At 43.3% G+C, this 15,424-nt stretch overlaps 1 protein-coding gene across 1 annotated transcript in view; it reads right to left on the bottom strand.

Moving 5' to 3' along the window:
* Positions 1-12,133: 12,133 nt before the first annotated feature.
* Positions 12,134-15,424, bottom strand: part of OAT (ornithine aminotransferase) — a 15,662-nt gene continuing 12,371 nt past the window's right edge. Inside the window, exons 7-9 of the mRNA XM_009325869.1 lie at positions 14,958-15,071; positions 14,012-14,156; positions 12,134-13,036 (exon numbers count right to left, since the gene is read on the bottom strand). Coding sequence (XP_009324144.1) covers positions 12,876-13,036; positions 14,012-14,156; positions 14,958-15,071 — 420 coding nt within the window. The 3' untranslated portion in view covers positions 12,134-12,875. The remainder of the gene's footprint in view (positions 13,037-14,011; positions 14,157-14,957; positions 15,072-15,424) is intronic.

Below are 15,424 nucleotides of genomic sequence, written 5' to 3'. Positions count from 1 at the left end.
ATTTCCTAAGGGAAAATATTGGGAATCGCACTGAATCTCGTTGGGAAGAGTGATGTAATTGGACATAACATGAAAGATCGCTGTTCCCATTGGTTTTACATATGACTTAACTATTTAATCATGCCCATTACATCGTCTGTGCTGATGATGGGCTCTCTAAGGAATGCAGATTTTAAGACAGTTCCTGCCAACTGCTTGATAGCCCTCAGTATTTCTTTTTTCCAGCCATGGAACTGTGTCAGACGTACTCAAAACACATTTTTATAAGTTTGTGCTAGAAAAATGCCAGTCACATCCAAACCTGGGTGTGCGCTGCCAGAGCTGTGAAGGCATGGTCACAAGGTGACACATAAATCAACTTCTCTGCATTGGCAGCCCCTTCTTTCAGCAGACCAGTAAATAGGCCAGCACCAGTAAACAGGTCAGGAATTCAGACTTTGAGCAAAAAATGAGATTATACAGCAAAGAAAGGAAGCTTATCGCCATGGTATAGGCATTGCAAGAAACACAAGGTTTGGATCTTCCTAGTTCTACATGAAAGGGCACTTTCACAGTGGGATGGGGAGAGGAAAAAAGAAGCTGTTTGTGGGTTTCCATGTGTATTTCTCTTGCGTCAGAGGCGCGTATGATGGTATTACCCCTTCATGTGACTAAATCTCATTTCTTACTTAGAATAAAAACTTTGACCAGGGCGTGGGTGCCATCCAGAGACATGGGTGCAGCTCCCCCGGCACATCCCGGCTCTCCAATGAGAGAACGCAGCTGCCACCTTCCGTATGCGGATGATCAAAGACAGATCCGGAAAAGTTTGATTAATGTGTTTGAATACACTGTCTCTTCCCACAAGCCAGAAATCCTCCCAGGAAGAGGGGGCCGGTGGCAGCAGCACGTGTTTATTAGAGTAGTAGCTAATGAGCAACCTTCGATCTGCTGGAGGTGGTGGTGGGGACCTCTTCGCTCGGGGCTCGGAGCAGCAAGAACATGCCTCGTTCAGGGGATGGGGCTGACCTCAAACCATTCAGGACAACACTGATTTCATGCGTTAGGCATCATTCTAATAATACATCCAAAAAGACCTCAAGTGATGTCTGTCCAGAGGAGGCTTTGGAAGGCTGGAGCAGTTAGGTGGCAACGGCTTTCCGTGAGCAGGGCTACAAACCCCAACCAGAGATTGAAGACATGCGCTCGTCCTGTGAGTAGAGACAAAGTGGCTGATCCTAAAATAGCTCCCTGCTAAGAAGGTGTGAAGTGGGGAGAGGTGGCCAGGCAGCAGGGACGGCTGCAAATAGCAGCTAGAGTCAGCTGCTGAGTATGCTCCACCAATGGCACGCGCATTTTGGGTGAGGGACAGGCCCAGGTCTCTGATCTGAGGACAAGAGACTCATGCAGAGAGCTAGGATGGCTAACAGAGGGTTAAATTATCATACAAAAAAATTAGACAACACATGCTCAGCCTCAAAGAGCATGTAGAAAAGTGTCTTCTAGGTAAATCTAGCCTAGACTACATTTTATGTTGCTTTTGAATATTATATTTTTTTTGAGCCTTTATCTTAAGCCTTGATAAATACACCTTTACTTATGTTACCCCAGAAGCACTGGGTTGCCCACGGGCAGAGTGGTGCTCCCCATTCTCCACTCATCCTGTGCCAGGGGATGCAAAGAGGAGTGGAGGAAGAGCAGGTTGTCACAGCCCCCGAGAAGTTTCCTAACACCTTCCTGCAGACCAGCGCTCTGCCCGCACAGGCAGCCATGGGCAGGAGCCAAAAAGGCACAAGCTGAACCTGCTCCTCCTGCAGCAGTCTTCAAAAAGGGGCCCACGTTTAGGCTGAAGCAGCCCAAATGCAGCTGATGAGCCAGGGCTTCACATAAAGGCAGGATGACAGCAGCCGCGTGCGCCGGCAGGAACAGTGCAATGCGATGCGTGGTACAGCACGGAAATTAGGTTTGGGAATGGTCAGGTAATTGAGCAAATGCTTTTATTGTAGAAACTTGTGAACAGCAGGTGCTTTCCAATCAGCTTTAACTCAGTCTTCTGCTGCTTTAAACTTTTATCGATGAGCAGGAAGAAAGTGGAAAGCTTGTCCCTAATCAAGCTTGCAGACAACACAGAGATTAGGGTGCTGAGGAGGAGGAGGACACACTGCAGAGGCAGTAGTGCAGTGATTTTGGTAAGCTCAGCCAGAAAAAACAACCCGTATTGTAATGCAACCTGGGCAGGCTAAAGAGCCCCAGCCGCTGCAGGGATCTAGCAGGGATCTAGCAAGGATCTAGCAGCCTGCTCCACCTGCAACCTCCTCTGCCGCTGCTTAGTATTAAAGCATGCTTTAATTTTCTGAGATACACCTTTGCCAACAGCTGTTTGAATTACCATCTTGCAGAGATAACTGTAAGATGGAGGCTGGGGGATACAAGACCATGGGCCACTGGTTACCCACGTTGGTGTGAGGTGTTCTTAACATTAATTGTCTGCTTGGAGTTTGGTAATGAGCAGGGATCATATTCTATTTATAGTCTTCATTCTTTCTCAGTGACTAATCTCCTTACTTAATTTCAAAGCTTCCCATCCACAAGATGGACTGAACTTAATTGCCAAGTTTCTGGCTGCTTTGCTATTTTTTTAAAATTGTCTATTCAAATCCACTGTCCCTTCACCCCCCACCCCAGCATGGGATACTCTGACAAAACTCACCCGCTCACACAAGGTTATGATTAGCAGGCATGATGGATTTATCAGGAAAATATCGTGTAAATCGATTTTAGCCCCTTCCATAACAGATTGTCAGTATTTGTGACTAAGGGAAAAGCAGCAGTCGTTTTATATCCTCACATTGGGAAGGCTCATGCTGCTGCTCTCAAAACTAAGCTCTGGAAATGAGTTCTGCATGAAACTGTGGTAGGATCGGGTGCAAATAAATCTGTTGGCAGCTACCAGTGGCTCCCTGGCAAAATGGGACGAAGCATTTAGCAAGGGTCTCCCCTGGACCAGGTTCAGGACGGTGCTGTCATGGCCCCCCAGAGCAGGCTATACTTGACAGAGCCAGGACGGGCAGTGGGTAGAAGACCTGCAAGATCTTGAGAAACTGCAGAAAGACATGGCAGCAGGGACAAGTGCCAAGTGTGACAGTTGGGCAGGAATAATCGATTGCATTGGCAGATGATGGAAAACCAGCCATGGGCTGTTATCGTAGGTTACCAGCAAGAAGTGAGTCATGCTGTCGTAAAAAAAAAGTTAAAAATAAAGAAAGTAAACGTCCTGCTTAGATGTCTAAACAAGAATAGCCTTCTTGACGGTGTGCTGCTGCTCTGTGTAGGCCCTGGAAAAGCTTCATTTGAAGGCTGCAGCCAGTTTTGGGAGCACAGCAGGGGGAGAGAGCACGGCAGAGAGCAACAGAAGCCCTGAGGAGTCTTGAAGACACAACATTGGCGGAAACAGTTCAACATCCGGCTTGTTTAGCCTTAAGTGAAGAGTGAGGGGGCATGTGCTAAATCTTTAAGAGGAGAATAAAGTGTTCTCCAAGGTCTGGGTGATAAGAGCAAGGAATTGAGGCATGAAAGGGATGAAGTGGGAGATGATGGCCCAGACCCCCTTGGGCAGAGGAAGAGCATTTTTTGAGGCTTCCCAGATTTGGGGGGAGAGCACTAGCCTGGAAGGCATGGCCGAAAGGAGCTCTGTGATCTGCTGCCACTGCCAGCACTTTGTTTCTGTTCCTGCAAAGCTTCTTCATCGCTCTTGTGCAACCTCAGCTAGCTGTGCTTCCTCCCACCGAGCTATTTCACATTTTCACATCCTCATTGCTTTTTTGTTCTTTAGATAAATATTGATCACGTTCCAGGTTTCTCTTAAGTTGTGAAAGCACATTCTCCAAAGCTCCAAAATTTTAGCTCTGCCAAGAGAAGGGAGACTCTCAGGACTCTCTCGCAAGGCAAGGCAGGCACCAGTACTTCTCTGACTGTGCTGGTTTTCACCCCAGACCTTGTTGTCCCTCTGTTCAGTAATTGTCAATTTTACCTTCATTTCTGGATTGAGATCTCAGTTGCTCTAGTAACAAAGAAATGCTGGCACGGTTGCATGGGCACAGCTGGCCCAGCCATAATGAAACAAGGAAAGTTGTGCCGCATGGGGAAGCAGGTCCCAGGCACCACCATGGTTGTCTGCCCTTCTTTTTGGTTTTAATTTACTTGTTATTGGTTTAGCATGTGACCACCCACTAGCCTGCAGAAGAATAGTGTGGGCAGAGGACTAGATTAAACCAAAATGTTCCTGCTCAAACTCATGTAGTGAATTACAAACTGTTGACTTTCAGCTTGGAAAAAGCCATCCCCATCCTTCTCTGAGCACCCCATGCTCCCTGGTCTCCCACCACGGTGTCTCCCCCTTGCCATTAGAGGTCCGGGCTGCCGCAAGCATCCATTTGGAGGACCATCAGGAACACCTTGAGACTCTCCCAGAAAAATCTGATGACTGGATTCCTTGCCCACAAAATAAAAACACCCACAAAGCTGAAAGCACCCGCGGGTGCACAAGGGGCCCTTCCTCCCAGGGACGAAGCTCATCCAGGTTGCCCAATGATGAGCTGTGCATCCCTGTGGCTCACGCCTGTGGACATAAATAGGGGTATCAGAGCTTAGAAAGCCTTGTTACATGATCCCAGTTCATCTCCACAGTGCCACAAAGAGCAGAGCCTTTCAAAATTATATTCTTTCATTAGCTCCTTCACTAGCAAGAAGCAGCTCCGCTTAGAAAGGCCACTCTGCACCCACCTAATGTTTTTGATGATGCGGGTATCATCCGCTACAAATGCAGTGGCTGCACAGGAACGCCTGCCCGATTTGGCTTTAATCTTGTTTTCATTTTTGTGCTCTTGAAGGTTAACTTGAGAGCTGGGAGCTCAGACCCAAGCTCTTTTGCTCAGAGCCCATACTGCATGCAAATAACAGTTCCTTTCTCACACTGCCTTTAACCTTGACGTGAAGGAACTGTTCCTGCAGATGAGAGAGGGAGAGATCAAGGAGCATATCAGCAAGGCCACAGCTCTGTGTTTGTACTCCAACTGCCTGACATTTATTGCAGTCTAGACAATACAGAATGTCTTGATCACGTGGCTCTGGTCCATGCATACGCACAGCCTCCCCCAGGGATGGAGTCAGCCTGGTGCAGGGACACAAAGCAGTGCAATGCTTGTCATACAAGAGCATCCTTTTACCTGCCCTTTTTTCTTTTCAGTTTATAATATTCTGCTTTGTACAACGCAAGTTTGCAACTCTGCATGTGTAGTGGCACCATTTACATGGGGATTACTCATATGATGGTATTGCTTAGATGCCAGAGGAGAAATCATGGTCCTGTCATGACAGGCACAGGGCACCTTCAGAGTAAGAGACACTCGCTGATGTCTCAAGATCTTGTAGTCAATCAAATGTGGTGGCAGAAGGAAAGGACGTACATTATCCTTGTCCCGTAGAGGAGGTAGGTGCTGTGCTCAGCAGCAGGGCTGTGGGACCTATCCTGCAGGGAGCTGGGTGACCATCTGCAGGTCACTGCAGTTCCTTGGGCACCAGCTCCCCAGCAGTGACCCGGGACTCTCTGTCACCCCCTTCCTCACCAGGGTAGCTAATGAAGCATTAACTGCTATGGACTCCCGGAGAGGAACTGACTGTTGAATGGTTAACACTGTCCCACTCCTTAGGCCAGCGTGGACAGCCAAAATTCAGTCTTTAGGGATTTTCCTGAAGAGAAAACGGGAACAGGGCCGGGTACTCCTCTAATGACTTCCTGTCCATGTGAACAATGTAACCTCAAATAAAGGATGCTTGTCACACCCATCCACTCCAACAAGGCTTCACCCACCCACCACAAGGACAGTCTGTATGCAGTTATGCATCTGTAATACAATACAACCTGTAATTTCCTGCTAGATGTTTAGTTCTGACCAAGGTTTGTGTGTTAAACTACTGAAATACAGTATATAAACGTTGGGTTTTTTCCTGCATCTATGTTACTCCTGCTCCCACCTGTGATAACAGAGCTGGCCGGTCCCTGTGGGACTCACCCTATCCTTGTTATTCAAAAAGATGAGCATTTATCATCAGAGTAGGTAGGACCTGCCACATAACTGGTGGCAGAAGGTGTGGTTTGCTGGAGCGCAGGATAATAGCTGAAGCTTTCATATGCTTTGTGATTTCCTCAGCTGTTCTGCCTCCATTGGGGTGGAAATGAATGAAGGTCCTTTTTGGAGAATCTGTGCTATTCACACATTATTCAAAAATGCTTCCAAAATACCGAGTAACTATTATTTAATGATGTCTGACTGTTGTCAAAAAACTATAGAGGAATACTGGAAAATAGATGCTCTTGCCACAGCAGAGACCTATAGGTGCAGTCAGTAGCAGTGGGAAGGGAAGCATTCCTGTGCATCTTCTCACTCAGTGGTCTCAAGACAATTTCTGAACATCGAGGAAACTCCCACAGCATCCTTGTGAGGCTGATGATAACTCCTTCAGCACACCCCTAACTGCCAAATACCTTAATACATATTGACCAGGCGTTGGCTGTATTGCCAGCAAATGAGGAGTGCCGGAGGGAATGACACGCCGCTGCCAGTCCTACCTGGACAGTCTGTTTGAGCCACAGTTTTATTTCTCACATAAAACTGTGCTCCGGCACAACTCACCTAAGGCAGGGCAGCCTCCGTGCCTGCTGGAAACAGCTATGGCAGATAGAGAACTGAGTGCTTAGAGGGTAAGTTACCCCCTCTTACGTACGGTTCCTTCTGTTATTTCAAGTTGAGGTGCATAATTGGGCCAGCTTTTCCTCTTTCTCATTTCACGGCTATTCTAAATGACTGTATTAGCTTGAGGATTAGGTCTCCCATGTGTCAGAACCCAGGGAAGGGCTGCGAGTTCATCCAAGGTCCAGGCCTTTGTTTGGTTTATGCATTGTGCAGAGTCAATACTCTTGAGGGGCTTTCTATGCAACCTAAATCATAGCCGATTAATAGGATTTTATACAGGAATGAGTAGGAGTTGTTTTCTACCCTTATTTATTTGGACTAGCGCCGATAACAGTCCATGGATTTTCCAGACAGCATAGTCTCTGCTCAGATTTCTCCAAACAAGCCTGAGCAGATGAACAGAGAGCATCAAGGAAGGGAACAACAACCGAACAGGATTCCATATAGTCACCTCTTATCTGCGCCACGTTAGCATTCAGCACACTGGGCTGCAGGATGAAAACAGGCTGCCTCAAGGACGACAATAAAAGCACATTAACTTGCATTGGAAAGAAAAAACAAAGGATCATTTTAACCAGTGGCCCAAGTCAGCAGCTCTTCCTTCAGAGAGCTCTCTCCAGCTCTCCCAGTGTTTTACAGACGAAGCAATACGAAAAGCTACCACTCTCAAGTGTTTGGTGCAGATGCCAAGACCCCTTCCACGTGGTGGTCAACACAGTAGTTTTGTGAGGTTTCTACCAGGGTAGTACTAGGGCTTTTTAATTGCTTAGTACTGCCAGTACCATTTTTTTCTTGTCCGCTTTTCCTGCCGAGGGCTGAGTGAACATTCAGCAAAACACCTCTTTTTACTGCACAAATACAGCAACCCCAACTGGTTAAGCCTCTCACTCTGGATTGAAGCACCACAGGGAAGCCCAGGGAAAGCAGTTCCTCAGTTTAAAGAAATATTTAAAATATTGTCTCAAACCTCCACCTTCTGATTTGCTCTGCTTCAGCGCTATGAGAAGGAAAGCCTCTTTTTTTCCTCTCCTCAGCTGCCCCTACATCCCTATCAGTCCTATGCTGACAGCTAGGAATTGCCGGGTATTTGCCACACTAGAGAGAGAGGAATTCCTTTTACAATCCCCTTCATACAAGATTAGCCACAAGAGTGCACAGCGCAAGTTACACGTTGAGATAGCACCCGGACATGAGACTGAAGTTTGTCACATTTTTGTATTAGTAAAAACCAAAAGTAAGTCCCCAGGAGTCCCAAACTCTAAAAACTCTACACCCAGCAGTAGGCTCTTAGCTTAAAGCTGAGCTTCTGGCTCCATCTGCTGCCAGAAAGATGGAAAAGATGAGAAGGGAACAAGAAGCAGCTACAGCCAAAAAAAAAAAAAAAAAGACAGACACAACTAAGGCCTGTTTTTCTACTTAACTAATCCACTAACATTGCTGTTGAAAGACAAACAAAACAGACATTGCTTCATCATGGAAACTTCTAACAGGTTCAAGATGTGCAGCTCTTCACCAGGTCATGACCAACAGGCATTTGGGTCCTATTAAGTAAGTAATCTATTCTGGTAATTTTTAACTTTAGAAAATACTGTTTGATGACATAAATTTGTGTTTTTGCAGCTGAAAAGAAGCCCAGATGAAGGACAATGTCATAAGCATGGCTCGCAAGATCGCCAGCAGGAAAGGAAAAAAAAAAATAAAAGGAAAACCTGCATTATATGTTTTCCTATGTCCCCACTGTTCACTATGTTGCTCTTGCCTTTCACTGTTTCACATAGTGCCTTTAAATCTTGGTTTACATTCACCCATAAACAGAGTAGTATTTTTTTTTATGCCAGTATATATATTCCATGATTTCATGCCAAAAAACAGGCACACTTCTCTTGCCAAAGTGCACGGGCACCCAGCACAATTGGGCATTATTTCTGCAAACAAAGTTTCCAGTGAAGCCAAGGGCTGCCCTGGGTGCCCGAGGAATGCTGCTTTGGCTCTTGGGTGCTTAGATTACCTCCCTGTGTTTGCACAGCATTGAACGCAGAGTCACTATTCATTTAGAAAAGCATTTCATATACCTGGTGCAAAGAAACATCAGAAGCTACTTCACGAAAGCATGTGCAGGCAATGTAGTGGAGACAGATTAAGCCTTTGCAGCCAAACGCTTAGAGCAACATTTTGTAGATACATACATATACCTTTAGAAAATTTTATTGCTGTATACTCTTGTTAAAGAACCCTAAACCCTCTGGATAGGCAACACAGCTCTCTTTCAAGTACCATTATTAAAAATAAATTTCAATTACACCAGCAAAAAGCATCACCAAAGAAATGCCATTTCCACACTCTCACCTCTAACTAATACAAAGCAAGAAAAGCACTTGAGAAATACTGGGAAGGTACAAAAAGGGTGTTCTCTGAGCTTGCTTTTCTCACCTCCTATAAAGTTATGATGCAAAAAACAAACTCATAATATTTCAGAAATGCCTTATATATTTTCTTTGCACATTTCAGTGTATATATTACACTTACTTGTAAATGATTTTCAGTTTGGCCTCCTTCAAATTAAACTTTGCTCAGGACCAGCATTTGGCAGAGCTATATACACTTGAGCAATAAGTGGAACAAGTAGAAACCCGAAAGCACTGAATTTCTGGCACTAAGTCGGTAAGGACACTTTAGTTATCTACATTTTTTTGGTAATAAAAGCCCTGAAGAAAATTTCCAAGGCTAATTAAAATCCCAGTCAACAAAACCAGAGACTGATTTACAAGCACATTAGTTATACAAGCAGCTATATTTGAGTTTAAGAGGTTTAAGCGGTGTCACTGAAAACTGGCCAAAGCCCAGTTTATGCTTGCTAGAAGACAGACAAAAACCACTTTCCACGATAAAGCAAACCCTTCCTTTGCCCCCTCTTTCTCAAAACACACACAACATATCAAAGGCAGATGATCTTTCTGATAGCCTGTAATTTTGCCGCTTTGCACACTAGAAGAGGAGGAGCTCTGACATTTCCTTTGGCCGTTCCAGCTCTTCCTGCTATCTTACTGACAACTGCCAAGATGTTTTTTATTGTTGTTGAAGCGGAGGTTAACTGGTGACAGGCTCAATGTCTGGGAAGAGAAGTCCTGGGTTCCTGTCTTCACTCCCGAAATAATATATGTATTTCTGTACTTGTACTGTAATTAAACCAAACAATGAAAAAAACCCTTGTCTGCTTTAGCTCCTAGGCTGCAGTCGTACACCCTTGCCCTTGCTGTACTTCCCACCCCATTAGGTTTTCACTGGTTTGCACACAGAAGTGTTGTTTCACAAGCATGAGCAGAGTTTGTCCCACCCTCAGAAGGACAGACAGTGACAAATGCACTCGTGTAGGACATGGGACTCACTCATTCAGAGCCACCTCCTGGAAGCGCATCCTAGCCACCACCGTATCAATGCAAAAGACAAGAACCACATGCCACTGTACCTTGCAAGGGCCCTGGCCACCTGAAATGCGTATTTAGGCTCTGAACGTGCTTACGAGCTTTGGGGAACTTTGTCATCCTCAATCCTGTTCCTGAATTTCTGAGCTCCTTAGGCAGTACTATGCACCCACCTCACACAGATAGTTGTGACTGTGGGAACAAAACAGAGTTGAGAGTAACTCCGAGAACTTTCAGGTTAAACCAGAAAACTTGTCAATTACCCAGCTGTTAAATTAGGGCAATTTAGGATGATAATTTTTGACTTGTCTTCAGAAAGGCTATACATACCTTGATTTTCGTAAGCTTGCAAAGAAATTGGATTCATGAAGCAACCATAAGATGAATAAAAAGCCCAGAAATCAGTCAGCAATGGTCTGCTGTAGAAAAAGAAAAATTTCTCAAGTTCTGAGCAGTCTTGGCCTAGTAAATCTGCAACCAGAAAGTGGGTTGGACAAGATTAGAGCTCAAATTGATCACCAAAAGCCTGAGAAAAAATTCTCAGCAATAGAGGATGAAAGTCAGTAGACCAGACCACAAAATTTTACATGCATGTAATTTGTGCTTATTACACAAATAAAAAATGGGGGAAAACAGCTTCTAAGCTGTTCTTCAAAACGGTTTGCACAGAAGGGAGTCTGGGAGCACAGGCTGAGAGATAAAAATGTCATGCTACTGCAGGAAACCCCAAACCACAACACTGGGGCATAAACTACAGTGCAGCATACAAGCCACGTGAACTAGTCTAGCTCCGCTCAGCATTAGTGAGGGCACAGCCAGAGCAGTGAATCACAGAAAGAGAACAGCAAGAATGACGAAGGGCTCTAGAAAACGTTACCTCTCAGGAAAGAAACAGAATTTTAACTAGAGAAGGAGCAATGACTGAATCAGGAAGAATAACAACCTTTAGGTATGTAAAAGGCTTTTGCAGAGAACGAAAATAACCTGTTCTCTGTGGCCTGACATACAGTCTAAATGGGCAACAAGAGAGACAGATGGAGAATACGGTAGGAGACTTGCTAACGGTAAGGACAAGGAAGCACTGAAACAAAGACTGGAGTCTTCAGCCTTACAGCCCTTTCAGGCAATTAGGCAAACAATGACTTAGCTATAACTGGGGCAAGGGAACAGACCTGATCATGTCCTTCATCCTTGCCAGCCCTATTACTCTACAAAAGTAAACATTTTGGCTGCTAAGGATTTTTTGGGGTTTATCCTTTTGGTCTCTGAAAGGACTCCAGCAAATGCTGTTTACATTATGGTTTCTTTCAGTTATTTCACTCCTTTCCAATCAGATTACATAAGCACAGCTTTCAGAAATGGCAAACTTCCTAGGCAACATCTTTCTGCATTTTTTTCTTATTCCTAAGACTAACACTTACAGTGACACATTACCCCTCGCAGCAACAAGGCCTTTCCAAATTGAAACCGATCTTACTTCATCCACAGCAGACAACTACTCATTTTGTCTCACCCAAAACAAGGTAGGGTAAACGGTTCTGTGACCCTAACCAGCAAACTGGTTCATTTCCATAAACTAAGTTGCCTTTAAAATACCATGGGATTATTTACCACTTCCAATTACAAACATGTGACTGCATTTAACCCCTGTGCTTGGCAAAGGGAACATTTTGCATTAACAGTGATTAATCAGGGTTTAGTCTCAGCTAAAACCAGCTCAGTTAAGACATATGAAAAAACAACCTAGTGCAAGAAGAGCCGCCAACTCCACAACTGCATACAGAGTACTGTATTGGCAGCGTCCTAAGGCACGAAAGTGCAGAAGCACTGACCCTGTAAAAAAGCACAGCAGAAGCTTCCATATAGCGATTGTAGTCTATGTATTTCTATCAAAGGCAGCACTCGCTGGGGGTCTGGACAGAGGTGACTGCAAGTTTCTGTGGGGCTTGCTCTTTTTTAATACACTGTGTATTTTAGTTGCACATTAACTTTTTCTTTAATGCAAGGCATGTTTTAATATAAACATCCAGATTATAGAAAGTTTTATAACAGTAAAAACAGATCTATATGCTCAGATCTATTTTACAAGATTGCAAAGCGAAACACTGAGACCAGGCTTGAAAGCAGCATCTCTTGTCATACAATCAAAATATTGTACATACAGAACACAGCTTGATGCTTCTCAAGTTCACCAGCATAACACCCAGTTTGTCAAACCTTCAGCGTTAGAAATTTTTTCTAGCTACAAATCAGAAACAGAAATTCATCCATAATGACAAGTGCTTCCATCCTACAGACATCTCACCAAGGGGCAAAAATGCCAAATGTGATGTTTTGGAGAGTAATATGAGAGTGCAATACCACCCTTACTAAAACATATATAAATTACACTTTAAACTTTGGCCAAGACTTTCAACAACTAAATAGACTTCTACAGATGTCTCCCCTCAAACGTTCTGACTTAACTGTTCAGTAAGTACATGACTAGATGAACAGAACCTCACCACTTTATTTCCAAGTATTCCAAGATTGGAAACTCTTTGAAATCATTCTTTAAATTATAATGGCTCTGAAGAAAATAAAGACATAGCTACGTTTTAAGAGTCAAGTCCTCTTAGATAAAAGGAATGACAGATGCTTGCTTCGAGAGCAGGCTTTCATCGCACGTATTTCAACACACCACCTTGGGTCAGTCAGCAGATATACTTCGAAAGCCATGTGTTCAGAAAGACAGTATAGTCTTATGAATTATTTCGATGCACTCTCTGATTTCATCCTCCTTAATCACAAGCGGTGGTGCCAGCCGAATGATATCACCATGCGTAGGTTTGGCAAGAAGTCCATTATCACGAAGCCGCAAACACACCTTCCAGGCATCATACTCTACAATTAAAGGAAAAAGAAAAAAGACACTTACACTACAGCAGAAAAAGTGGCACAATTGCAGCACATGGTACATGGGGCCAGATTGTAAACTCCTTGCCATCTGGCAGTGAAAAGATGAAGTGTGTTCACAAATGAAGTGGTCACTTCTGAGCATCTGAGCAACTACCCAGAATTTGCAGTGAACATGCAAGACTGCTGCAAAACTGCAATTTGTCTGAAGGGGGCCACAAATTTGCCTCCAGCACACCAAGTTTTGCTCCTTCACAGCTGAGTGCTTGTCTAGATGTAGCAGTAAATTTAAAAAAAGTGAACCATGCAAAGGGGAGGTAAGAGAACATCTGGACAGGACTTCAGACAAGGTTACATTTATGCCTGGATTTCAGTGCATCATATGCATGTCTGAGGAAATTACACCACCTCCCTGCAGCACTTTGTCACTTAGCATATTCATGACAAAAATAATTGTCTGCTCTGGCTGCTAAGCAGTTTCCTGGTATAATTCAAGGTGTTAATCCCTAGAAACTTGTTCTCAGTTATTAGCTTTTTCCCTCCTTGTGCGCTCCTGTATTCACCGTACTCTTCTAACTATCCTGGAAACAACCAACCTCAGCCAATCCTTCCATAACCTGACAGAAACTAGTGTTCCAAATGTGGCCAGTTTTCTCCCAATGAGGAGACAAAAGGGTATGTGTTGGGAGCTAGATTCACCATCAGGTTTGAACATTATCAAATTATAAAAGAATTAAAATAATTTTTAAAAAAATTGTTCAGATTTACTTTGTAAAAAAACCCTATTTTTAATAGCACACAGTCACTTGAATAAATTTTCAGCAGGTACTACAGTACTATAGCCGAGATCTGAACCCAAACATAATGCCTGTAAGCCATCCCCCTGCTCCATTAAGATACTTTCAATTTAAGTTGAAAAATATTTTTCATGCTATGATTGTGCAGTTGATTATATTTCCTTACCTTTGGTTTCCCGAATTACAATTGCATTTAATAGTCCTTTTCCTCTTACAGAAGTTACAATATCAGATGGTGTCTTCATGAGCTCATTTCTTAGTATGTTACCCATTATTTCTGCATTTTTAGCCAAGTCTTCCTCTTCAATTACCTAAAGGGAAGTCAGATCTACAGTCAACCGAAGGGCACTGCGTTTGTTGTATGTACCATGCTGGAATGGATGACATTACAATTGCTGAGATACAAAAGCTGTTGCATCCAAAGTGTCACTGCAAAGGCTGGATATCCAAGCAGATTAGTATTAAGCCTTTATTCATTCATGTTTACAAGAAACAATAATCTCTCTGAAATTTTTTTCTAAATGAACTGCTTTTCATTTGCCGTTATTTACAAGTAAACGGTAAACCTCTGAAGACTCTTAATCTGCCCAGGTCCACATACTGGGTAATGATGATGTTTTCTGAGCAACTTGCATTACATGTAGTCAATTATGCAGTCACAGAATAATTAAAATATGGACTCTGGACAAGACATATTACTAGCTTCTCTTTGAGCTCCAGTAGCATATATGTGTTATCAAGCTCACAGAGCAGCAGCCTCTGCAATATGGTATAGCAAAATAAGCCAATTTAAAAATGTCTTCGTGAAATTAGTGAAACTATTTTACTGAACTTACATAAGTGCCTTGAAACTTCCCCTAGATAAATTTTATTTTGTCATTTAAGTCCTTAAGACCATAAGAACACAGAAATTAGGACGCATTTCCAGTAAAGACTTTAGAATTTGTTTTGTGATCTATGCAAACAGTTAACCACTACCAATTTTCCATTCTTACTTAAAGCTAGATTTCTACTCGTAGCACAACAAATAATATCATTTATTTAAGCAAAGATCATGCGAGTGTGACACCCTTTTTTCTTTGGAATCCAAATCTCTATTACAACACACAAACCTCCAGTGCTGCCATTGCAACACGGCAAGCTAATGGATTTCCTCCATATGTAGATCCATGTTCACCAGGCTTAATGGTCAGCATAACTTCATCATCACACAGTACTGCTGAGACCTAAAATGGGAAGGTCAGCTGATTCATTTACATATATATTTAGAACAGTAAACTTAAATATCTCTGAAGCAAACATTTCCTCAGGGCTCAGGAAAGGATAATTTTCAGCCTATGGTGATAAATTACATTTACATTCCCAGCTCTGTACAGAGGAGAGCGTATCTGACAATCACATGACAGCTTAATCCCTTAAATACACTTAACTATAGTGGTAACATATAACATCTAACTATAGTTGAGGGGCATTTCTCCAAACTGAATATTATTTCAAGAGTTTAAGCTTCAATACTCTGTTTAACAACTCAGAAATACCTTTAATTGGCCAAAATAGTTCAAGGCATGTTGTAATTTCC

This window comes from Pygoscelis adeliae, unplaced genomic scaffold (genome assembly GCF_000699105.1).
Source record: "Pygoscelis adeliae isolate BGI_AS28 unplaced genomic scaffold, ASM69910v1 Scaffold4, whole genome shotgun sequence".
In the NCBI taxonomy this organism is placed as follows: domain Eukaryota; kingdom Metazoa; phylum Chordata; class Aves; order Sphenisciformes; family Spheniscidae; genus Pygoscelis; species Pygoscelis adeliae.
The sequence above is the reverse complement of the archived record's forward strand: the minus strand, read 5'-3'. Positions and strand labels throughout refer to the sequence as shown.